This window comes from Rhinoderma darwinii, chromosome 1, assembly GCF_050947455.1.
Source record: "Rhinoderma darwinii isolate aRhiDar2 chromosome 1, aRhiDar2.hap1, whole genome shotgun sequence".
Classification (NCBI taxonomy): domain Eukaryota; kingdom Metazoa; phylum Chordata; class Amphibia; order Anura; family Rhinodermatidae; genus Rhinoderma; species Rhinoderma darwinii.
The window spans coordinates 117,605,908-117,632,732 of NC_134687.1; the positions used below are offsets into that span (position 1 = coordinate 117,605,908).

The following is a 26,825-nucleotide window of genomic DNA, read 5'->3' on the forward strand; positions in this document are numbered from 1 at the left end:
TGGCTAGGTTGTGTTTTCAATCAAGAAAACCATGGCCAAAAAAGTTACCATTAACCCCTTCACTACTGCCACACGGCTATATACGTTCTAACTGCCAATGCCCTGTGCAGTTAGCACGTGTATATACGTCGTCAGCCTGGGCTTCAGTGTGAGCAGCGCTGCACTCTCATGTGTGCCGGGGCTTTGAGAATAGACCCCCACTGTAGATAGTGCCACTCACAACCCCCGCAAAACCCTGTGTAGATAGCGCCACCTAAGCTCCCTCTAGCATCGGAATACCCCGGCCAGCACTCTGGCCGAGGATTCTCCTCATAGAGGGAGCACCTGCAGTCTTTCCATCCCCGCTGTAGATAGTGCCACCCCCCCTGCAGATAGCATCACACCCCCCACTGTAAATAACACCAAACTGAGTCTAGGAGCGGAATCCACTGTGTCAGATCTCACTGGGTGGGGATTCCGCTTCTAAACAGAGCCCCTGATGTCATTATCCATTTGCACAGTGACGTTAGTGGCTCTCTCTAGGAGCGTAATCCCCGTTCGACACTCTGGCCGGGGAATCAGCTACTGGAGAAGCCCCTGGTGTCACTATCCATATATGGATAATGACGTCAGCGGCTCTCTGTAAGAGCGGAATCCCCGGTGTCGATCTGTCTCTGGTATTCCGCTACTGGATAAGCCCCTGTTGTCACTATCCATATATGGACAGTGAGGTCAAGGGCTATTTACTGGGGGGGGGGGGGGGGTGACACTATCTGCAGCAGGGATATTGCTAAATACAGGGGGATGTTGCTATCTACGTGGGGGGTGATGCGATCTACATGGGTACTGTGGCATTATATTGGCACTCTACAGGGGACACTGTGGCGCTATCTACATGGGCACTGTGTGTGGCACTAAGTGGGCATTATCTACAGGGAGAACTGTGGCACTATGTGGGCACTGTGGCACTATTTACAGTGGGCACTATTTATGTGGCACTGTCTACAGTGGTATTGCATCACTATCTACATGGGCACTCTGGTGTATTCAGGGGTTTGGGACAAAAAGTCCTAACGAATAAAATGTATCCATTTATTTATATATTTATTTTAACGTCCATGAAAAACGGATGGCAAATGCCGGTTAAAAATGGTCAGACGGCCGGGAAATGGATTCAAATTTTGAGACACATTGATGCAAAACAGCCATGAAAAACTGACAGTTGATTCGTTGTTGACTGCTATTTTTTTCATGGTCGTGTTTATATAGCCTTATTCACTCTCCAGTCACAGCGATCCAGGGTGACGGAGAGAGAAAAGGACTAATTGTTATAGAGCACTACAGCGTGTGTGTATATATATATATATATATATATATATATATATACACACATACATACATACATACACACACACACACACACCATATTTTTCAGACTATAAGACGCAGTTTTTAGCAAGAATAAATCTTGCTAAAAAGTCCCTGCGTCTTATAGTCTGCAGTCATGGGACCCGTCATCGCCGCCCCATGACCGTTTCATTACTTTACCCCTTCCCGAACCATGAAGTGCCGGCACATCATGGAGCTGGAGGGGGGTGATGTATGGAGCGGGCTCACGCGCTGAGCCCACTCCATACACTGCAGGTGTCAGCTTCTGACACGCTGCTCTAACGGCCAGGAACAGCAATTTCGCTGTTCCTGGCAGTTTAAAGGGCTTGTGCCATAAAACACATGTATCTCCTATCCACAGGATAGGGGATACATGTGTGATCGATAAGGAGAAAGGGGACCGAAAGTCACCAAGAGTGCTGTATGAGAAGCTCTGACTTCCGCGTTCTGTGTCCGGCAGCTTCATAGAGATCAATGGGATTCATCTGCGCATGCGCGAGCGGCTCCCCATTGATCTCTATGGAGCTATGGAACAGATAAGCCGGACACAGAACCCGGAAGTCCAGGCTTCTGATGTAGCACTTTGGGTGACTTTCGGTCCCCTGTTCTCCTTATCGCTGGGGGTCCCACGTGTTTTATGGCAAACCCCTTTAACTAGTTAAATTCCGTGGTCAATAGCGACCGCGGCATTTATAGGGGTTTTTCTATGAAGGAGATTTATGACATATCCACAGGATATGTCATAAATGTCAGATAGATGCAGGTCCCACCTCTGGGACCCGCAGCTATCTCTAGAACGGGCCCCCTAAACGCCGTTCTAGCTTTCCGTGCTCTCCCAGCCACTTGATTACATGTGGAGTTACTGAAACAGAGTAACTCGCTGAGCTACGCTGTTTCCGTAACTCCCATAGAACTGAACAGTACTTACGGAAACAGCGTAGCTCGCATGCTAGGCTGCTTCCGTAACTGCCATTCACTACTAAGGGAGTTAGGGTAACAGCATAGTTACGCTGTTTCAGTGACTCCACATGTAACCAAGTAGCTGCTGGTACAAGTCCCCTAGGGGAACTAATAAAATGTGTAAAAAAAACAAAAAAACCTTTTCCTATTTTTCCCCAAGCAGAATGTAAAAAATAAAACAATTTGGTATTGATGCGTCTGTAAAAGTCCGATCTATTATACTATACCATTATTTAACTCGCAGGGTGAGTTTAAAAATGTAAAACTTCAAAATAGTTTTTTGGTCACCTTAGTGCTTAAAATATGAAATAAAGAAAAAAAGTGATCAAAAAAATAGTATGTACCAAAAAATGGTGCCAATAAAACTACAGCTCGTACCGCAAAAAATAAGCCCTCACACCGCTCAGACGATGAAAAAAAATATAAAAAAAATGTATGGCTCTCAGAATGTGGTGAAACAGAATAAATTATTTTTTAACAAATTATTTTTATCCTATTTTCTTTTGTCTAAAACCTGGGTGCGTCTTATGGTCAGGTGCGTCTTATAGTCCGAAAAATACGTTATATTTATACATATATATATATATATATATATATATATAATAAACATCCAATGATAGGCATCACTCCAATGTCAAGGTGAAAAAATAGCTTTAATGGCCCTCGGGCGACGTTTCGGCTCTGTGAAGTGAGCCTTTAAAGAAAGTACCCCAAAAAAATTTTGCTTTCATTTTTAGTGATTTGTCTGATCAGAAAACTTAAAAACACTGAGTTAATTAAACTAATCTAGAAAATTAAAGCCTCATAAGTTTTGTAAAAAAAAACAAAGTAAAAATAGTTGTCATATTATCAAAAATGGAAAATTTGACCTGGACACAGGGGCATGAAAGGGTTAAAGAGAATAGGTTTAGACAAAATCCTATTCACACACTATGGTAATTACAGAGTTTTTCGCAAAATGACTGTCTCTGTCTATGTTAAAGCCAAATTAATCCCTGAATCAATTACCCATCTCCAGTAATCTAGAACCTATAATATTATTACACTCAAGAAAGGCACTCAGGCCCCTTTTGAACTCTTTCAGGGAATTCACTATAACTACTTCCACTGGTGGAGAGTTCCATACGGTCACTGCTCTTACAGCAACGACACCCTTCTAGCTTTGTGTAGAAACCTTCTTTACTCTAGACGTAGAGGATGCCCGCTTGTTATAGTTACAGTCATAGGTATAAATAGATCATGGCAGATATCTCCGTATTGACCTTTAATATATTTATACAGTTTATCCCTCAACATTTTTTTCTCTAAACTAAATAACCCTAATTTTGATGATCTTTTGGGGTACTGTAGTCCACAAATTTTATTACTTTAGTTGCCCGCCTTTGAATCCACTCAAGCACTATAAACCTACTCTACTACGTCTTTCTTGTGCGCTGGTACCAGAAACTGTACCCAATATTTTTTATGTGTGATCTGATTGGGGATTTATAAAATGGTAGAAGTACGTTCTCGTCATGTGCGTCTCTTCCCATTTTAATGCATGAAAGGGCTGCCAGAGTGAGCATTTGTCGTTGCAGCATATCTTCTCCCTGGTAATAGAGGAGGGTCCCGATCTATGATGTCCATATGTCCTAATATATGGAATATGGGCAGAGGTTTCCCTAATGAGACAAACCCTTTAACCGCACAGTACTTAAAGGGGTTCTTTGGGTCATCCCATTCACTTGGGTGGGGTCCTGGGGCGGTCCAGGTGGAGACTTAGCGGTGAGGTGGCATTCTTACGGAAACAGCATAGAAGTGAATCGGAGTTATAGAAATAGCAGTTTACGGAACTTGGCAGTCACTACTACTTCAACTTCTATGGGAGTTACGGAAACAGCATAGCACAGCGAGGCCCTGCCTGAATGCCACCTTCCCAGGTGGGGGTGAGGGATCCCTTTTGCCCAGATAGGTGCAGTTTCAAAAGCTATGAGCCATTTATTGCATATACTGCGGATGTGCCATCAATGTCTTATGTAGGAATACCTCTTTAAAAGTTTAAAGAGGTCCTGCCCACGAATAACATTTATCAATCATCCAAAGGATAGGATTAAGGCTTCATGCACACGGCAGAGCCACGCACATGGAGCCTGTAAGGTAGCACATGGAGCCTGTAAGGTAGCACATGGAGCCTGTAAGGTAGCACATGGAGCCTGTAAGGTAGCACATGGAGCCTGTAAGGTAGCACATGGAGCCTGTAAGGTAGCACATGGAGCCTGTAAGGTAGCACATGGAGCCTGTAAGGTAGCACATGGAGCCTGTAAGGTAGCACATGGAGCCTGTAAGGTAGCACATGGAGCCTGTAAGGTAGCACATGGAGCCTGTAAGGTAGCACATGGAGCCTGTAAGGTAGCACATGGAGCCTGTAAGGTAGCACATGGAGCCTGTAAGGTAGCACATGGAGCCTGTAAGGTAGCACATGGAGTCCCTACGGCTCCGTACTGCTGACCCGTATGCACCATATCACGGAGCTATTTCCCCCTAGAAGCAAAGTTATGAGAATATCTCTATAATACAGCATCCTATGGAACATGGCACAATTTGTTTTCTGTAGGATTTTTTATGAATCCGACAGATTTTTTTTTCTGTATGTCTCCATGTGAAATTAGAGGCATACAGAGGTACAGTATAACCCCAAAGACTTGTGCTGTGGTAAATGCCATCAGTTGGCATCAGTCAGCTTTTACTCTTCCAATTATTTTCTAGATCGTTGCAAGGTGATTTTAATCTAGATATTTCTTAAAGAATGCAAAAAAGAAATAAAAAAGAAATGTGAAATTAATGTAAACAAATGCTTGAGGCAAATGAAAAGCTTTGGCAATAATGTTTTTCACCTGTACATCATTAACTACACGCAAGGGTACATGGGCACAATGATAGAACAACTGCCCACCTGCAGCAAGATTTCTCATACTTGGAATGCTACACTGGAAAGTACAGGCATCACAGATTGTTTTTATTGGGTCAGTAACCATTTACTACAGAGCATCTGCCACTTAAATCTTTCCAATGTATTAGAAGCTGCATTAAATATAACCTGAACTTTCTGGTCACTGACATTTTATATTTCTGTAAAAGATAGATTAGATAGATAGATAGATAGATAGATAGATAGATAGATAGATAGATAGATAGATAGATAGATAGATAGATAGATAGATAGATAGATAGATAGATAGATAGATAGATAATGAGATAGATAGATAGATAATGAGATAGATAGATAGATAGATAGATAATGAGATAGATAGATAGATAGATAGATAGATAGATAGATAGATAATGAGATAGATAGATAGATAGATAGATAGATAGATAGATAGATAGATAGATAGATAGATAGATAGATAGATAGATAGATAGATAGATAGATAATGAGATAGATAGATAATGAGATAGATAGATAATGAGATAGATAGATAATGAGATAGATAGATAATGAGATAGATAGATAATGAGATAGATAGATAATGAGATAGATAGATAATGAGATAGATAGATAATGAGATAGATAGATAATGAGATAGATAGATAATGAGATAGATAGATAATGAGATAGATAGATAATGAGATAGATAGATAATGAGATAGATAGATAATGAGATAGATAGATAATGAGATAGATAGATAATGAGATAGATAGATAGATAGATAGATAGATAGATAGATAGATAGATAGATAGATAGATAATGAGATAGATAGATAATGAGATAGATAGATAATGAGATAGATAGATAATGAGATAGATAGATAATGAGATAGATAGATAATGAGATAGATAGATAATGAGATAGATAGATAATGAGATAGATAGATAATGAGATAGATAGATAATGAGATAGATAGATAATGAGATAGATAGATAGATAGATAGATAGATAGATAAGATAGATAATGAGATAGATAATGAGATAGATAATAAGAGATCGATATTAGATCTCTCAATCTATGTACACGGATGTGCTTTATAGTCAACTTTATAAAAGGGGTTGTCCGCGATTAGAACGTGGCTGCTTTCTTGCAAAAACAGCGCCACACCTGTCCATGGGTTGTTTCTGGTATTGCAGCTCAACCCTTGGGTGGTGTGGCTTATTTTTGGAAGAAAGGAGCCATATTTGCATTAATCCTGGACAACCCCTTTAACATAGGGGTAGCTATTATGCAGGCTGTAATTCCGGATTAGTACAAGATATTTAATGAAATTTATTTTACTGTAGATTATAAAGATGTATTAACTGAAAAATTTTGTAGTTTTTCTTCTTCAAATTTCATGTGGAAATGCTAGGTAATACAACACTTACATCAGTATACATGAAAAACATTAACGGGAACCTGTCACGAGGTTTGGGGCTACTAAACCACCAGCATGTTGTTATGAAGCTGGGGTTTGGCGTTCCAAACATGCCCTTGTCAAAACCGGCCATTTGGGTATTTGGTGGTAAAAGAACTTATACATTACCTGAGATCAGTTCAGGACATGAGTTCAGCAGCATCGGGCACATGTGAATAGCGCAGATAAAGACAAGGACAGTAGACCTCACTTCACTGGAGTTTATTTATAAATCATTTTACCACCTAATGCTGAAACGGACAGTTTGGAACGCTAAACTTCGCCTGCATATTACAATGCTGGTGGCTTAGTGGCCCCAAACCTAGCAACAGGTTCCCCTTACAACAGTAATAATATATCTTATTGCTCAGTAATCCCGATCAAGTTATTTATATCAAACAGAATAACCCAGAAATTCATAAAAATCACATTCAATAACTAAACCCTGTAATAAGTGCAGGCCACAAAATAAGGGCTTGGTGTATGGTAACACTGTTAGGAATTCTACCGTTGCCTTTGAAATACCAAAAGCCACGCTGCACAGGCGGGTTTAAAACCCCTTAGCCATAATCCTATTGGCTGCGCTAGGAAAAACGGCTCCATTCCTCGTGCGGGTTAAGTTAAAGAGAACCTTTCCCCTCCCCATACATGTGCAGCTGAGTGCAGCATGTAATGGGGAAAGCTGCACAAACCCTGGGTCACTTTCCATTTTTTTTCTACCTCCCTCCGTTATTTAGATATCGGTGCCGTTATATTTGGCGCCCGATATTTAAATAACCCCCTGAACAGTCAACGGGGCGTGTACTGACAAGGGGGCGTGTTACTATGGCTGTGACACTGTCCAATCAGATATGCACAGTGCCACAGCAAGAGCGAGCAGAGAAAGTGCACGCTCTCTCTCTACAGCTTTGAAGATCAGTGTTTTCACCCGAAATGGCAAGGGGGCGTGACCGACACACAGAGTTCAGCGCTTTGTCAATTATATGCTAATGTAAATCCTTTTATGAGAACTTACATTCAGAGCCCAGGCAGCGCTGCCAGAAATGAGTAAAGTGTATTCATGAGCTATCGCTAGCTTTGTCCACTCCTCGCTGACTGACAGACGTCTCCCTATGCCCAGTATTACAGAGATATCTGTCAATCATCAAAAGTGGGTGGAGCTAGCAGAGTGGGCAAGGCTAGGCGGTGCTTTCTGGTCTCTGAATGTAAGATCTCATAGAAAGGTTCACATTAGCACATAAGTGACCGACCACTGAAATCAGCATGTTCGTCACTACATTTAACCTTCCCTCATTGAGGGCGAGGGCAGCATAATGTACATGACATCCATATATTGTATAAAGTGTTACATTTTGTTTACACAACAAAATAGTATCTAAGGCCTCATGCACACGACCGTAGCTGTGTTCACGACCCGTGATTGCGGCACAGATGGCCGCAGAGTGTCATCCGCGGGCCGCCAGCAAATCACGGACCATGCACACATTGATTTCAATGAGCCTGAACCGCAAATGCGGCCTGTAATAAGATATGTCCTATCTTTTTGTGGTCCAGGTTCCCGAACAGTGCACGGACCGTGGAAACCAGCAATGAACGGGTCTGATTTTCGGGTGAATTACCGACGCAAAAATACATTCGGGTGTATGAGGCCTTAGAGATTGCCTAATTATATTTTACATATATTTGCATATTTAAAGTAAAGGTTAAAATATGTTTCAAAACTATGGAACAGCAACTGTAAAAATATCAGATGCAGTGTTTCTCTAGTTTGCATAATGATAGGCAATTCCATAATAAAGTGATGACCGCTATTGGCTATAAAATTTACTGGTTGATTTTCTTAATAAACAAAGTAGTAAATAACATAGCTGCAGTGATTCACGGACAAAATTGATATGCTTTTTTTGCAGACATTTGAATTTTTATTTCACCCTTGGTGTTTAATGGTGAACATATGCGTAAAATGATATATTATTTCCCGTTGATTTTATCTAGAGATGGTCATCACTCACATCATTCCCTGTCACCAAAGGGCGCACCATCTAAATTCCGTATCTCAAACACACACATGTTATAGTATGCAACTAACCTTTAAAGTTTGGTCTTATTCTTGGGTCATAGCTGACCAACAGTCTGTTTAATATGTTGCTAGTGGAGTTCACAGGAACTCTTGCAAGATCTTCTGCAGACTGCTGACTGTAAAGAAAGAAAAAATCACATATTATGTAAAGTGTATACATATACACAATGTTTAAGATAATTAATATGTACGTCACTACCATTATAAAATGAACAGTTACGTTTTTAGCTGGACATTTGGCTTCCAAGAGTCATAATAGTTGTCCTGGAAACATTAAACACATCTTTTAAAGAAAAGTTACCATTTAAAGCATTTTATATAATGAAAAGCAGAGGAAGTCCGGTATATCCTGACATACCGTAGTGGCCAACACAGGACACATCCGATGGTATTGGAAGAGGCTCTACACAATGCACTAAACATCATCATAGTGGTACTGCACGGTCCATAGAAAAAACACATACAGTAGCAGCCAATCAGTGTTCACCTTTCATTTCTTCAACTGCTCAGGAAAAATGAAAGCGGACATCTGAGGTTGCTATGGGTTTCTGTTAACCGATACCTGACGCACCCATTATAAGTAAGTGGATGTTACAAAAAATGGATCCCAACATGATGGATATGTAAAACTGATCCTAATGGATCACAACAGATTACAACGGATCGGTCATATCAGTCATGGATCCTATAAATGCTAAAACCATTATGCTAGTGTGAACACGAGCAGTGCAATGATTTAGCGAGTCGTTTCAAAGGACGGTCGATTTGATCTCTCACACCCAAGCCGACTTACTGAGATGGCATGGTTTGCCTTATTCAGTCCTGGGAAGGAGTGGTTTAGTGAAGAGGTCTTGTTTCTCAAAGCTGCTTTATCCCTCACAGACCTCCCTTACTTGTTGAACATACTGATATAAATACTATTAATTCAACTTTTACAAAATTTATCTAGACAGGGAAGAAACCCAGAAAAGCTTATGATGAGAAAAAAAGAGGAAATTTTCCCAATTTCCGGTGATCTAATCTGGCTTGCCTGAGTAGACATCTGTTGGATTGGGGACACGGGATGACACACCACTCGAATAACCATCGTGGAGAAGCAACTAGCTTACCCACGGGATCTCATGGCATTAGTACAGTCCAAATTTGCCACTCTCCAAACCAACATTAAAAAGATCAGTTCTCCTAAGGGACACCATTATCAAATGGAATTTGTTGCGCAAATGGCTTTTCTGCTTGTTTTTTCCGCAGTGTGTGGATGAGATTTGTATTAATCTCATCCATTTTGATCCTACTGTAAATACTACGGAATTTCCGCATGGAAATTTGGTTGGAATTTCCAGAGTATTTACGCTACCGTGTTACTTTACCCTTCTCTGATAGAGTTAACCACAGCGGCTCTCCCTCCCACATAGTCACATCCCAGGGACACTGCTATCATTGCTAACACAGCGCTCCCCCTTTACTCTAATTGGTGCTAGCTGTTGCCATAGCAGCATTACTACGTTCTCCTGTTGTGCTCTCTTTACAGGGACAGCCGTGGTGCTGACTGATCACAGAGATGGATTTATGATCGGAGTCCAGTACTCTTCCTTCAGCATCCTACTGCTACAACTATTGATGTCTCACCATACTCTGCTTCTCCATGTATTTTCTGCCTGTTGTATGTTTATATTCACAATGTATTACATTATTTAATAACCTATGTAGTCATAGGGGTAACAGATGGGGCTGGCACACAAACACTGGGTCCATTGGGTTTAAAGGGCATTTTTGATGTTGTGTGTCATAGCTTGAGTGCTGCGTGCTGTTATGGTGGATCTTGATGGAATCCACCCCCAAGTTAGTAAACCCCGACCTATCCTGGTGCACACGATACCTATTTGGATACACTTGAATTCCAGCGTGGTACTGTAATAGGATACCACCATTGCAACAAGTCAGTTTGTAAAAATTCTTCCCTCCTAGATGTTCCACGATCAACGGTAAGTGGTATTAATGCAAAGTGAAAGCGTTTAGGAACCACAGCAACTCAGCCACAAAGTGGTGGACCACTTAAAATTACAGAGCGGGGTCGCCAAGAGCTGAGGTGCATAGTGCATAAAAGTCGCTAATGCTCTGCCGACTCAATAACTGCAGAATTCCAAACCTTCTGTTATTGACATCAGCACAAAAACGGTGCGCCGGGAGCTTCATCGCATGGATTTCCATGGCCGAGCAGCTGCATGCAAGTCTTACATCACCAAGCGTTGGATGGAGTGGTATAAAGCATTCCGCCACTGGACGGTCTGACGGCGAATGCCAGGAGAACGTTACCTGCCTGACTGCATTGTGCCCGCTGCAAAGTTTGGTGGAGAAGGGATAATGCTATGGGTTGATTTTCAGGGTTTGGCCTAGGCCTCTTAGTTCGAGTGAAGGGAAATCTTAATGCCTCAGCATACAAGACATTTTGGACAATTGTATCTTTCTACTTTGTGGGAACAGTTTGGGGAAGGCCCTTTTCTGTTCCAGAATGACTGTGCCCCAGTGCGCAAAGCAATGTCAATAAAGGAATGGTTGGGTGAGTTTGGTGTGGAAGAACTTGACTAAAGTGCACAGAGCCCCGACCTCAACCTTATGGAACAACTTTAGGATGAACTAGAACAGAGATTGCGAGCCAGGGCCCTCCCGTCCAGTGTCTGACCTCACAAATGCTCTTCTGGATGAATAGGCAAAAATTGCCACTTACTCACTCCAAAGTCTTGTAGAAAGCCTCCCCAGAAGAGTGGAAGCTGTTTTAGCTGTAGACTGGGACTAACGCCATATTAATACCTGTGGATTTAGAATGGGAAGTCATAAAAGCACCTGTAAGTGTAATGTGTAGGTGTCCTTATACTTTAGTCCATATAGTACATATATAGCATACTGCAAAGCCCCCTGCTCTAAAATCAAAGCCAACTCAAACTAGAGCAGAAAAGCGTAACCTCGGTGAGGCTAGTTTCTAGGGATGCGTTGCCTGACAACCCCATTGTATAGACTGGAGCTATCAGGCAGTGTATCTCTAGCAACTAGGCTATCTTAAACTGTGTAAACCGTGGCAAAAAACGGCCGAAATTGCCTCCTATTGATTATAATGGGCGGTGGAGGCATTTTTTTCCCGCGAGGAAAAATAAGCGGCATGCCCTATCTTGAGGCGTTTTCCGCCTCAAAAACACCATTGAAATCAATGGGAGATGGAAATAAAAAAAATTTTGGCGCATTTTTTTAATGCGTTTTTCGTCAAAAACGCTTGCGCTATTTCCCTTTGTCTGTTGAAGAAATAGGCAAAAAACGCGTCAATAAACGCGTGTGGTGCAAAACCACTTAAAAAAAAAAACCAGAGCTGATTCTTCCAGGCATAGAGGTATGTTCACATGGAGTTTTTTGCAGGCTGAAAATTCTGCCTCTAAATTCCATCTGGAATTCTGCCTCCTATTGAAATCAACAGGTTTCCGCGTCAAAAAACATGTAAAAAAAACTCTGCGTGAACAGGGCCTAAGGGGGCATTAAATTATAAAAAGAAAGTGTTCAAATTACTAAAGCAAGATGGTAGTGACGAGGCATTAAATAATTATAAAGAAAAAAATTAGTTGGGTAAAAGACAAATAAAGGCAGCAAAGATTGAAACCGAGAGTCTCGTTGCCAAAGAAAGTAGAAATAACCCAAAAATATTTTTCAAATACATAAATAAGAACCTGAAAACTGAAAGTGTTGGCCCTCTCAAAAATAATCTTGGTATAATGGTGGAGGAGGATGAGGAAAAGGCCCATCTATTAACCCCTTCCCGACATTTGACGTCAATGTACGTCATGGAAAGCATTGACTTCCCGCAAAATGCCGTACATTTACGTCAAATGTTTGGCACCGGCTCAGAAGCTGAGTCGGTGCCATCATCGTCGGATCTCAGCTGTATCTTACAGCTGACATCCGACTGTAACGGCGGGGACCGAAATTAGCTTCGATCCCCGCCATTAACCCCTTAAGTGCAGCGCTCAAACGCGATCGCTGCACTTAAGGTGTTTGCAGCTCATCGGAGCCCCAGCAATGAAATTGCCGGGGTTCCGGTGGCTGCAATGGCAACCGGAGGCCTAATACTGGCCTCCCGGTCTGCCTAGCACCGAAGCCGGTCAAGATCCGCCCGGCGGCGGAGCCTGATCGGCTTCCTTAGCTGCCGGCAAGATGGCGCCGGGTCAGGAGCTGATCCGGCGTCATCAGCGGTGGAAGTCAGCTGTACTGTACAGCTGACATCCACCTGTAACGGCAGGAACCGGAGCTAGCTCCGATCCCTGCCATTAACCCCTTCGATGCAGCAATCGAAAGCGATTGCTGCATCGTAGCAGTTAATAGCAGATCGCCAGCCCTGAGAGGCAATCGGGACTGGCGACTGCTGTTATGGCAACAGGAGACACAATGGTCTCCTGCTCTGCCATTACGGAAGCCGACTTAGGCCCCGCCGGGAGGCGAAGCCTAATCGGCTTGCTGTCAGTGAATGACTGACAGATCTAATACATTGCACTACATAGGTAGTGCAATGTATTAGAAAAAAAATAAATCTGACCATTGGACCTTCAAGTCCCCTAGTGGGACCTGAAGAAAAGTGTAAAAAAAAGTATAAAAAAGTGTAAAAAAAAGTGCAAAAAATAAAAGTTTGAAAACAATAAAAGTTTCAAGTAATCAAATAAAACACAATCCCCCTTTTACTCTTATCAAGTCCTTTATTATTGAAAAATAATAATAAACCATATGTATTTGGTATCGCCACGACCGTAACGACCTGAGGTATCAAAATATAATATTATTTATTGCACGCGGTGAACAGCGTAAAAAAAAAAACGTAAAAAACTTTACCAGAGTTTCTGTTTTTTGGTCACTTTGCCCTACAAATATTAGAATAAAAAGTGATCAAAAAGTCGCACGTATCGAAAAATTGTACCTATAAAAACTATAGCTCGTCCCGCAAAAAACAAGCCCTCATACACCTCCGTCGACAAAATTTAAAAAGTTATGGTTCTCACAACTTCGCGACAGAAAAAATACATTCTTTTTACAATAGTAATTTTATTGTGCAAAAAGTTGTAAAACATAAAAAAGTGCTATAAATTAGGTATCGCCAGAATCGTACTGACCCACAGAATAAAGTTAACATGTAATTTATAATGCATGGTGAACGCTGTATAAAAAAAAACGAAAAAAGCTGTGCCAGAATTGCGTTTTTTTGTTTAACTGGCATCCCAAAAATAGGATAAAAGGTGATCAAAAAGTCACATGTACCCCAAAATGGTACCAATAATAACTACAGCTCGTAACACGTAACAGCGTAACACACATCTATGGATTATTTTATTTTTTTTATATACCACCTGACTATGCACCTTATATACTCCGCCCCGCTTACATGTACCCCCACATTATAAAACACCAGCAATACTCAAACAAATATAGTACCAAGCAAAATCCGCTCTCCAAAAGCCAAATGGTGCTCCCTCGGCTCTGAACCCTACAGCGTCCCCTAACAGCAGTTTCCTTCAACATATATGGCATCGTCATACCCGGGAGAACCCTTTTAACAATTTTTGGGGTGTGTGTCTCCAGCGTCATAAGCTGGGCATGACATATTTGCCACTGAATGGCATATCTAGGGAAAAATATAAATTTTTAATTTGCACCATCCGCAGCGCATTCATTTATGGAAAAGACCTGTGGGGTGAAAATGCTCACTACACCCCTTAATAAATGCCTTGAGGGGTGCAGTTTCCATAGTGGGGGTCACTTATCAGGGGTTTATTTTTATTATTTCACATCTGAGCCTCTGAAGTTGTGAACCAATACTTTGTAAATCGCCAAATTAGGCCTCCACTCCGCATGGTACTCTTCACTTCTGAGCCCTGTCATATGTCCAGACAAAAGATTAGGGCCACATGTAGGGTGTTTCTAAAACCGGGAAACACCGCATAATAATTAGAGAGCTGTCTTGTTATGGTGGCACAAGCCGGGCACCACATATTGGCATATCTATGGAAAAAAATCCCATTTTTACTCTGCAACATCGAGTGAACACTAATTTCTACAAAACACCTGCAGGGTTAAAATGCTTACTACACCCCTTGGTAAATGCATTGAGGGGTGTAGTTTCCAAAATGGGGTCACTTCTGGGGGGTTTCCACTGTTTTGGGCCCACAGGCGCCCAGAAACCAATCCAGCAACATCTGCACTCCAAATGGCGGTCCTTCCCTTCTGAGCCCTGCCGTTTGCCCAAACAGCAGTTTATGACCACATATGGGGTATTGCCGTACTTGGGAGAAATTGCTTTACAAATGTTGGGTTCTTTTTTTCCTTTATTTGTTGAGAAAATGAAAAAAATTTGCGCTAAAGCTACGTCTTATTGAAGAAAAAGGACTGTTTTTATTTTCACTGCCTAATTCTAATAAATTCTATGAAACATCTGTGGGGTCAAAATGCTCACTACACCCCTAGATGAATTCCTCAAGAGATGTAGTTTCCTAAATGGAGTCCCTTTTTGGGCGTTTTCATTGTTTTGTCCCCTCAGGGGCTTTGCAAATGTGACCTGGCCTCCGCAAATCATTCCTGCTAAATGTGATCTCAAAAAGCCAAATAGTGCTCTTTCCCTTCTAAGCCCTGCCGTGTGTCCAAACAGCCGTTTATTACCACATGTGGGGTATTGTTTTACTCGGGAGAAATTGCTTTACAAATTTTGTGGTGCTTTTTCTCCTTCAGTCCTTCTGGAAATGAGAAAAAATTAGCTAAGCCTAGATTTTTTTTGAAAAAATGTAGATTATTATTTTCAGGGCCTACTTCCAATAATTTCTGCAAAAAAACTGTGGGGTCAAATCGCTCACTATACCCCTAGATAATTTCCTCAATGGGTGTAGTCTCCAAAATGGGGTCACTTGTGGGGGGTTTCCACTGTTTTGTCCCCTCAGGGGCTTTGTAAATGTGACATGGCCTCCGCAAACCATTCCTGCTAAATGTGAACTCCAAAAGCCAAATAGCGCTCTTTTCCTTCTCAGCCACGCCGTGTCTCCAAACAACCGTTTATTACCACATGTGGGGTATTGTTTTACTCGGGAGAAATTTCTTTACAAATTTTATGGTGCTTTTTCTCCTTTAGTCCTTGTGGAAATGAAAAAAAATTAGCTAAACCTACATTTTATTTGAAAAAATGTAGATTTTCATTTTCACAGCCTACTTGCAAAAATTTCTGCAAAAAACCTGTGGGGTCAAAATGCTCACTATACCCCTAGATAATTTCCTCAAGGGGAATAGTTTCCAAAATGGGGTCACTTGTTGGGGGTTTCCACTGTTTTGTCACTGCAAGAGCCTTTCAAACCTGACATGGTGCCTAAAATATATTCTAACAAAAATAAGGCCCCAAAATCCACTAGGTGCTCCTTTGCTTCTGAGGCCGGTGCTTCATTCCAGTAGCACGCTACGGCCACATGTGGGATATTTCCTAAAACTGCAGAAACTGGGCAACAAATATTGAGTTGCATTTCTCTGGTAAAACCTTCTGTGTTATAAAAAAAATTGTAATAAAAATTTATTTCTGCAGAAAAATATGAAATTTGTTGTTTTGAATACTTTGAGGGGTGAAGTTTTTAAAATGGGGTGACTTTTTGGGGGTTTCTAATATATAAGGCCCTCAAAACCACTTCACAACTGAACTGGCCCCTGTAAAAATAGCCTTTTGAAATTTTCTTGAAAATGTGAGAAATTGCTGCTAAAGTTCTAAGCCTTGTGAGGTCATAGAAAAATAAAAGGATGTTCAAAAAACGATGCCAATCTAAAGTAGACATATGGGTGATGTTAATTAGCAACAATTTTGTGTGGTATAACTGCCTGTCTTACAAGCAGATACATTTAAATTGAGAAAAATGCTAATTTTTGCAATTTTTCGCTAATTTTTGGTGTTTTTCACAATTAAATACTGAACATACCGAGCAAATTTTGCCAGTAACATAAAGTCCAATGTGTCACGAGAAAACAATCTCAGAATCGCTTGGATAGGTGAAAGCATTCCGGAATTATTACCACATAAAGTGACACGTCAGATTTGAAAAATGAGGCTCTGTCAGGAAGGTCAAAAGTGGCTAAAGAGGGAAGGGGTTAAACATCTTTCTCTACTGTATTTTCACAGGAAAATCCAATGTCAGACAACATGATTAGGGATAAAGTAAATCCTCCATTTAAGGTCACATGCTTAACCCAGCAAGAAGCGCAGCGCCACTTTATAAACACTAATATAGACAAATCATCGGGTCCGGGTAGTGTACAACCCCGCATACTGCAGTAGGGATGTCACGATACCAGAATTTCGACTTCGATACCGATACTTCGTGTAGTACTGCGATTTCGATTCCAAAACGATACTTTTGGCAACAATAATAATAAAAAAAAAAGTTCTTCCGTTTTCTGATGTGAGGCACGAGGTATTATGAATTTTGAACCTCCACGTAACCCCATCATGTTCCTCAGTCATAATGGACAACATTGGGTTAATGTGTGAGGTACATGATGGGGTTAAATACTATTAATGTGAGGCACATGGAGGTTCAGAATTCATAACACCTCGTGCCTCACAATAATAAGTGAAAGAAAGCAGTTTTTGTTTAATTTTATAACAGCGTAAACATGAATGACGCTATAAATGTGTTATTACGATTGCGACGATACCGAATGTGTGTATATTTTATGTATGGAGACTTATTTTAATGTTTTATTGTAGTGTGTGTGTGTGTGTTTTTTTTAATCTAACATTACTTTAGGTTTTTTTTTGTTTTATTATTTTTAACCCCTTCCCTCTTTGGCCGCTTTTGACCTTCCTGACAGAGCCTCATTTTTCAAATCTGACATGTTTCACTTTATGTGGTAATAACTCCGGAATGCTTTTACCTATCCAAGTGATTCTGAGATTGTTTTCTCGTGACACATTGGACTTTATGTTACTGGCAAGATTTGGCCGATACATTCAGTATTTAATTGTGAAAAACACCAAAATTTAGCGAAAAATTGCAAAAATTAGCATTTTTCTCAATTTAAATGTATCTGCTTGTAAGACAGGCAGTTATACCACACAAAAATGTTGCTAACTAACATCCCCCCATTTGTCTACTTTAGTTTGGCATAGTTTTTTGAACATAATTTTATTTTTCTAGAACGTTACAAGGCTTAGAACTTTAGCAGCAATTTCTCACATTTTCAAGAAAATTTCAAAATACTATTTTTACAGGGGCCAGTTCACAGTTGTAAAGTGGCTTTGAGGTCCTTAGATATTAGAAACCCCCAATAAGTCACCCCATTTTAAAAACTGCACCCCTCAAAGTATTCAAAACAGCATTTAGAAAGTTTCTTAACCCTTTAGACATTGCGCAGGAATTAAGGCAAAGTAGAGGTGAAATTTACAAAGTTCATTATTTTTTTCCAGAAATTCATTTTGAATCCATTTTTTTTGTACCACAGAATGTTTTACACAAGAAATGCAACTCAATATTTATTGCCCAGGTTCTGCAGTTTTAGGAAATATCCCACATGTGGCTTTAGTGTGCTACTGGACTGAAGCACCGGCCTCAGAAGCAAAGGAGCACCTGGTGGATTTTGGGCCTCCTTTTTATTAGAATATATTTTAGGCACCATGTCAGCTTTGAACAGGTCTTGTGGAACTAAAACAGTGGAAACCCAACAAAAGTGACCCCATTTGGGAAACTACACCCCTCGAGGAATTTATCTAGGGGTGTAGCAAGCATTTTGATCGGCCAGTTTTTTTGCAAAAATTTTTTGGAACTAGGCCATGAAAATGAAAATCTACATTTTTTCAAATAAAATGTAGGTTTAGCAAAATTTTTTTCATTTCCAAAAGAACTAAAGAAGAAAAAGCACCACAACATTTGTAGAGCAATTTCTCCCGAGTAAAACAATACCCCACATGTGGTAATAAACGGTTGTTTGGACACACGGCAGGGCTTAGAATGGAAAGAGCGCCATTTGGCTCTTGGAGCTCAAATTTAGCAGGAATGGTTTGCGGAGGCCATGTCGCATCTGCAAAGCCCCTAAGGGGACAAAACAGTGGAAACCCCCAACAAGTGACCCCATTTTGGAAACTATACCCCTCGAGGAATTTATCTAGGGGTGTAGCAAGCATTTTGACTGGCCAGTTTTTTGCAAAAATTTTTGGACTAGGCCATGAAAATGAAAAAATCTACATTTTTTCAAATAAAATGTAGGTTTAGCTAATTTTTTTTTCATTTCCACAAGGACTAAAGGAGAAAAAGCACCATAACATTTGTAAAGAAATTTCTCCCGAGCAAAACAATACCCCACATGTGGTAATAAACAGTTGTTTGGACACACGGCGAGGCTGAGAAGGGAAAGAGCGCCATTTGGCTTTTGGAACTCAAATTTAGCAGGAATGGTTTGCGGAGGCCATGTCACATTTGCAAAGCTCCTGAGGGGACAAAACAGTGGAAACCCCCAACAAGTGACTCCATTTTGGAAATTATCTAGAGGTACAGTGAGCAGTTTGACCCCACAGGTGTCTTACAGAACTTATTGGAAGTAGGCCGTAAAAATGAAAATCTACATTTTTTCAAAGAAAATGTAGGTTTAGGTATTTTATTTTCATTTCCACAAGGACTGAAGGAGAAAAAGCACCGCAAAATTTGTAAAGCAACTTCTCCCGAGTAAAACAATACCCCACATGTGGTCACAAACATCTGTTTGGACACACGGTAGGGCTCAGAATGGAACTAGCACCATTTGGATTTTGGAATGGTTTCTGGGCGCCATGTCACATTTGCTGAGCCCCTGTAGTACTAGTACAGTGGAAACACCCCAAAAGTGACTCCATTTGGGAAACTGCACCCCCTGAGGAATCATCAAGGGGTATAGTGAAAATTTTGATCCCAAAAGGTTTTTTGCTGAATTAATTAGAATTAAGCCTTGAAAATGAAAAATAATTTTTTTTCCAACAAGATGTAGTTTTAGATACACATTTTTCATTTTTACAAGGAATAGAGAAGAAAAAGCACCCCAACATTTGTAAAGTAATTTCTCTGAGTACGGTAACACCCCATATGTGGTTATAATAAGCTGTTTACGTATATGGGAGCATTCAGAAGAAAAGGAGCGGTATTTATCTTTTGGAGCGTAGATTTTTCTGGAATGGTTTGCGGACGCCATGTTGCATTTGCAAAACCCCTGTTGTACCAAACAAAAGTGACCCCGTTTTAGAAACTACACCCCGAAAGGCATTTATCAAGGGGCGTAGTGAGAATTTAGACTCCACAGGTGTTTTCCAGAAATGAATACGCAGTGGATTGTGCAAAGTGAAAATTGCAATTTCTCCACTGATCTGCCCATTCACCGCACAAGATGTTGTGCCCCAGGAGAATCTTACCACATAAATTGTTAAGCGGGTTCTCCCGGGTATGGTAATGCCTTACTTGTGGACATAAATTGCTGTTTGGGCACACTGTAGGGCTAAGAAGGGAAAGACCGCCATTTTGAGCATGGATTTTGCTTGGTAATAGTTCTGTTTGGGGTTTTGCTGGTATTTCAGTTTATAATGTGGTGGCATATGTAATCTGTGCGGAGTATATCAGGGTATATGTAATCTGTGCGGAGAACATCAGGGCATAATAAGAGGGTATAATCATGGGGTAAATAATACAATTCTCCATAGATGTGTGTTACGATGTGAAGCGATCCGTTATGCGCACGCCGGTGTCACACTGATAAACGATTTTCTTTCTTATCCCCCTTTTGTAACGCTCTGCACCTTTTGGGGACTTTTTCTCCTTCGTAGTTTGGGAAATATTACTGGGAAAGTTTTGCGCTGGTATAATACGGGCACCCTCGCTTCCAGCGGATGTGCTATGTCCCTTACCTTCCTAATTCCTCAATACTAGGGCCCTAAAACTGAAGGAATGTTCCCCTCCGGCCTGCGCATTGAGATGTTTTTTCATCACCACATTACTAGTGCCGTAACTTTTTTATTTTTCAGTTGATTGAGTGGTGTGTGGGCTTGTTTTTTGCGAGACGGGCTGTAGATTTCATTGGTACCATTTTAGAACACATACGACTTTTTGATCACTTTTTATTTCATTTTATGGTAAAGGAAATTACCAAAAACAAGCAATTCTGGAATAGTTTTTTATCGCCATCCACAGTGCACCCTAAATTACATGTTAGCTTTATTCTGCGGGTCGATACGATTACGGCGATACCAAATTGATATCGTTTTTTTTATGTATTGCAGCTTTTGCACAATAAAATCACTTTTTTTATAAAATCATTTGTTTTCTGTGTCGACATATTCTAAGACCCATAACTTTATTATTTTTGCGTGCACAAAGCGGTGTCAGGGATTATTTTTTGCGGCACGGATTGTCGTTTTTTATTAATACTATTTTGGAGTAAATGTGACTTTTTGATCATTTTTATAGAATTTTTTGGAAGGAGATGTGACCTAAAAACAAAGATTTTGGCGTGGTTTTTCATGGTTTTTTTTACGGCGTTCACCGTGCGGGATAAATTACATAATTGTTTTGTAGTTTGGGTCGTTACGGACGCGGCGATACCAATTATGTATAGTATTTTTTAATTTTTACGTTTTTTCCCATAATAAAAGACTTACTATGGGAAAAAAGTCAGTTTAGCTTTATTTTTATTTGAAATGTGTGTGTTTTTATTGTTTTACCACATTTTTATTATCTTTTTTTTACTTTTATGACTTGTCCCACTAAGGGACAGGAGGGCCTGATGCCCCGATCGCTACGCTAATACACTGCACTACATAGTAGTGCAGTGTATTAGCGCTGTCAGTTATTCACTGACAGCAAGCCTATGAAGACACGCCGCAGGCGGGTCCTCATCGGCTACCGTACAAGGCAGACTCGGACGCCATTTTCTGGCGTCCGATTGCCACAGCGCAGCATCTGAGGGGTTAATCTGCTGGATCGGAGAATAGCTCCGGTCCTGGCAGTTACAGGAGGGTGCCAGCTGTATAATACAGCTGTCACCCCGCGGTGATGGTGCCGGCTCTGCTCCTGAGCCCGCACCATCACTGCGCCATACATATACGGCGCTTTGCGGGAAGCACCTCCCGACAGCGCCGTACATGTACGGCGGATGTCGGGAAGGGGTTAAACTTTAATGTACTGGTATATATCTATATGCCAGTACATTAGCCTGTGTACAGATAGTACACAGGCAGTTGTTAGGGAATACCGAAGTGTGCCCTAACAACAGGAAATATGGTAGGACAGCCCTGGGGTCCTTCAATGGACCCTGGGCTGTCTGCCCATATATGGTGTGGCCCTCGATCGTGTCACAGGAATTTCCTGTGACGTGATCCAAAGGGCATCTCCCCTTCTCATTTTCCCCTGAATGCTGGGTCAGCTTTCATCGCAGCATTCAGGGGAATAACGGCGGAGATGAGAGGTTTCTTTGATCTCCGCCGTTACAGCGGGACTGTGGCTGTGTTACAGCCATTGCCCCGCTCCTGACAGTAAGTGCATGCGCGGTCAGCATGAGGTGATGCGGCCGGCGCTGCACTAATGAGCGCAGGCACTGAAGACAGAACATGGGGGTGTTTTGCAGTGCGCCCGCCATGTTCGGTCTTCAGTGCCGGCGCTCATTAGTGCAGCGCCAGCCGCATCACATCATCCTGACCCCGCGCACTTGTCAGGACTCAGGAGCGGGACGATGGATCCATTACACAGCTGCAGTCCCGCTCGCATACATTCATGTGTTACAATACTAAGCCGTGAGGCCGCACAACTTCGTATCGAAATACATGAAATCACGGTATCGAACCGTTTGGGGATGCAAAGTATCGAAACAGTATCGAAGTTTCGATGCATCGTGCATCCCTATACTGCAGGGATTAAGTACTGTTATAGACAGACCCTTATTTCTGATATTTAATGCATCGATCATGACTGGGTCTGTTCCACAGGACTCGCGCATAGCAAATATGGGGCAAATATTCAAAAAGGGGGCAAAAAGTGAGCCTGTACTCTATAGGCCTGTAAGTTTAACCTCTATTGTGGGTAAAATATTTAATGGTTTTCTAAGAGATGTTATTCTCATGTATTTCAAAGCAAATAAACTGTTAACACAGTATCAGCATGGTTTTATGAGGGATCGGTCCTGTCAAACCAATCTGATCAGCTTCTATGAGGAGGTAAGTTCTAGACTGGACCTAGGTCAAGCTGTGGATGTGGTGTATCTAGACTTTTCAAAGGCATTTCATACTGTGCCGTATAAATGTTTGGTATATAAAATCAGAATGCTGGGACTGGAGGAAAATTTGTAATTGGGTCAAAAACTGGCTCAGTGATAGGAACCAGAGGGTGGTTATTAATGGTACATCCTCAGAGTAGGTCACAGTTACCAGTGGGGTTCCACAGGGCTCAGTAATGGGCCCTCTTCTTTGTAATATGCTTATTAATGACCGTGTAGAGGGCTTACAGAGTATAAATTCAGTATTTGCAGATGATACCAAGATCTGTAAAGTACTCAACACAGAGGAGGATAAAGTAATACTACAGAGGGATTTAGGGAAGCTAGAGTTTTGGGCAGAGAAAAGGCAAATTAAGTTTAATGTGGATAAATGTAAGATTATGCACTTGGGCCGAGGAAACAAATTTTACAATTATGCACAGGAGTAAAACTTCTACTGAAAAGATTTGGGGATATTGGTGGACACTACATTTACCTTTAGCAACCAGTGCCAGGCAGCTGCTGACCAGGCAAATAAAATCATGGGATGCATCAAAGAGGCATATGCTCATGACAAGAACATAGTTTTGCATCTATACAAACCACTAGTCAAACCACACATAGAATATTCTGTACAATTTTGGGCACTTGTGTATAAGGACATGGCTGAACTAGAACGGGTGCAAAGAAGGGCGACCAAGGTAATTAAGGGAATGGGTGGATTCCAGTACCGAGAAAGTTTATCAAACTTGGGGCTATTCAGTTTAGAAAAAAGACAGCTTAGGGGCAATCTAATTACAATGTATAAATATATAATTGGACAGTACAGAGATCTTTCTAATTTTCTTTTAAGGCTGGGTTCACACGAGCACATTAACGTCCATAATGGACGGACGTATTTGGGCCGCTAATCCCGGACCGAACTCAGTGCAGGGAGCCGGGCTCCTAGCATCATAGTTATGTACGATGCTAGGAGTCCCTGCCTCTCTGCAGGACAACTGTTCGTACTGTAATCATGTTTTCAGTCCGGGACAGTAGTTCCACGGAGAGGCAGGGACTCCTAGCGTTGTACATAACTATGATGCTAGGAGCCCGGCTCCCTGCACTGAGTTCGGTCCGGGACTTCCGGCCGAAATACGTCCGTCCATTACGGACGTTAATGTGCTCGTGTGAACACAGCCTTACACTTAGGCCTGTAAAAAGGACAAGGCATCCTCTATGTCTAGCGGAAAAAAGGTTTAACCATCATCATAGACAGGGATTCTTTACTGTGAGAGTGATGAGACTATGAAACTCTCTGCCACAGGATGTTGTGATGGTTGATTCTCTAACAAATTTTGTAAGGGTCTTGATTCCTTTCTTGTAAATTATAATGTTACAAGTTATGAGTACTAGATTCTGGAGATGGGACGTTGATTCAGGAATTTATTCCGATTTCCATATTTGGAGTCGGGGAGGAATTTTTCCCCTAATGATTGGCATCAACCTCATAGGGGTATTGACTTCCTCTGGATTAACACGGTAGGATTATAGGTTGGACCTGTGTCTTTTTTCAACCTTAACTATATGTAAAGCATTTGTTCACCTTTGTGTATATATGTGGGTATTGCATATAGAGTAATTCACTAAAATAGAACTAGGATTGTTATTGCTCTCTCTAAGGTCAGGGCAGTGGAGGGTATTCCGACCTGTGAGTCGATCAGTAAAATACATGCTGCTATTTGCATCAACCTGTTCTGCATGTGGCGCAGCAGATAAAATCATTAGGCTGGATTCACACGAGCACGTTCGGTCCGTAAAGGACGGAACGTATTTCGGCCGCAAGTCCCGGACCGAACACCCTGCAGGGAGCCGGGCTCCTAGCATCATAGTTATGTATGGTGCTAGGAGTCCCTGCCTCTCCGTGGAACTACTGTCCCATACTGAAAACATGATTACAGTACGGGACAGTTGTCCCGCAGCGAGGCAGGGACTCCTAGCGTCGTACAGAACTATGATGCCAGGAGCCCGGCTCCCTGCAGTGCGTTCAGTCCGGGACTTGCGGCCGAAATACGTTCCGTCCTTTACGGACCAAACATGCTCGTGTGAATCCAGCCTTAGACTGTATCTTCTGACAGGTTAGAGGGCAATGGCGGCTAGTTTATTTTCCAGCCCTGCTCTATTATCAGATCCTTTTAGCTCTTAAAGTGAGTTACTCTGATAATTAGAGCATTTTAGGACATCGCGTTATGTCCAATTTTTTACTATACAAGCTACTTTAAAATGAATTTGTGGGATCATTGTTAAGTTTTTAGGAGAATAAATCTACATTAAAAAGTTCATTAACAGCCTGTTTTCGCCTAATGGACCAGCCCATTTTCTACAAATCTGACATGTGGCAGTTTGTGTGATAATAACTTTGAAATGCTTTTGTTCTTTCAAGCAATTCTAATTGTGTTTTCTCATCACACGTTGTACTTTAAGTTAGTGGTAAAATTTGGTCAATACATTCAGTGTTTATTTGTGAAAAATACCAAAATTTTGTGAAAATTTGCAAAAATGTGAATTTTCTCAATTTAAATGTACCTATTTGTAAAACAGATAGTAATACCACACAAAATATTTACTAGTTCACATTTCCCACATGTCTACTTTATATTTGCATTGTTTTTTGCACATCCTTTTCCAGGATGTTACAAGGCATAGAACTTTAGCAGCAATTTCTCACATTTTCAATACAATTTTAATAGGCTATTTTTTCAGGGACCAGTTCAGTTCTGAAGTGGCTTTGAGGGCCTTATATATTAGAAACCCACAAAAAGTCACCCCATTTTTTAAACAACACCATTTTATAAATGCTGCAAAACAGCATTTGGAAAGTTTCTCAACCCTTTTGGTGTTTAACAGTAATTAAAGCAAAGTAGAGGTGAGATTTACAAATCCGATTTTTTTTTTTGCAGAAAATCAGTTTTAATTCATTTTTTCTGTAAAACCAAAGGTTTTACCAGAGAAGCACAACTCAATATTTATTGATAAAGGCAGGAGCGCAACTTGGCATGCAGATTTTGTTGGAATGGTTTTTGGGTGCTGTGTTGCATTTGCAAAATCGCACTAATAAATGGTGCCCGATATTATCCGCTTTTGGAACGATATGCACATTTTGTGTTGTCATATTCTGAGACAGAACTTTTTTCTTTTTTCTCCACCGGGGCTGGGTGAGAGCTTATTTGTTGCAGGACAATCTGTAGTTTTCATTGGTACAATTTTGGGGTACACACAATATTTTGATCACTATTTATTACATTTTTTGGCAAGGCAGGTGACCAAAAACCAGCAATTCTGACAAGGTTTTTTATAATTTTTTTTTACAGTGTTCACCTTGGGCTATGAATGACAATTTTACTTTATTCTGCGGGTCGATAAGATTATGGCGATACCATAGGTATATAGTTTTATTACGTTTTGCAGCGTTTGATCAATAAAATCACTTTTTTTATATAAAATGATAATTTTTTTGTGTCACCATATTCTGAGAGACATAACTTTTCTATTTTTCAGTCAAAAAAGCTGTGGAAGGGCTTGTTTTTTTGCGGGGACTGGTTGTAGTTTTTATTGGTACTGTTTTGGGGTACATGCAACTTTTTGATTACTTTTTATTCCATGTTTTGAGAGGGGCGGTGATAAAAAATGTGCTATTCTGGCATTGTTCCTTATTTATTTTTTCTGCGGTGTTCACCGTGCGGGAAAAATAACATTACAGTTTTATAGTTTGGGTCGTAAGGACGCGGCGATACCAAATATGTGCACTTTAACGT

The 26,825-nt window shown here is 41.0% G+C and overlaps 1 protein-coding gene across 2 annotated transcripts in view; it reads right to left on the reverse strand.

Moving 5' to 3' along the window:
- GLRB (glycine receptor beta) overlaps positions 1–26,825 on the reverse strand; it is a 241,980-nt gene that overhangs the window by 73,594 nt on the left and 141,561 nt on the right. For both annotated transcript variants that reach the window (XM_075860311.1, XM_075860310.1), the window contains exon 3: positions 8,788–8,894. In XM_075860311.1, the coding sequence (XP_075716426.1) occupies positions 8,788–8,894 (107 nt within the window). The remainder of the gene's footprint in view (positions 1–8,787; positions 8,895–26,825) is intronic.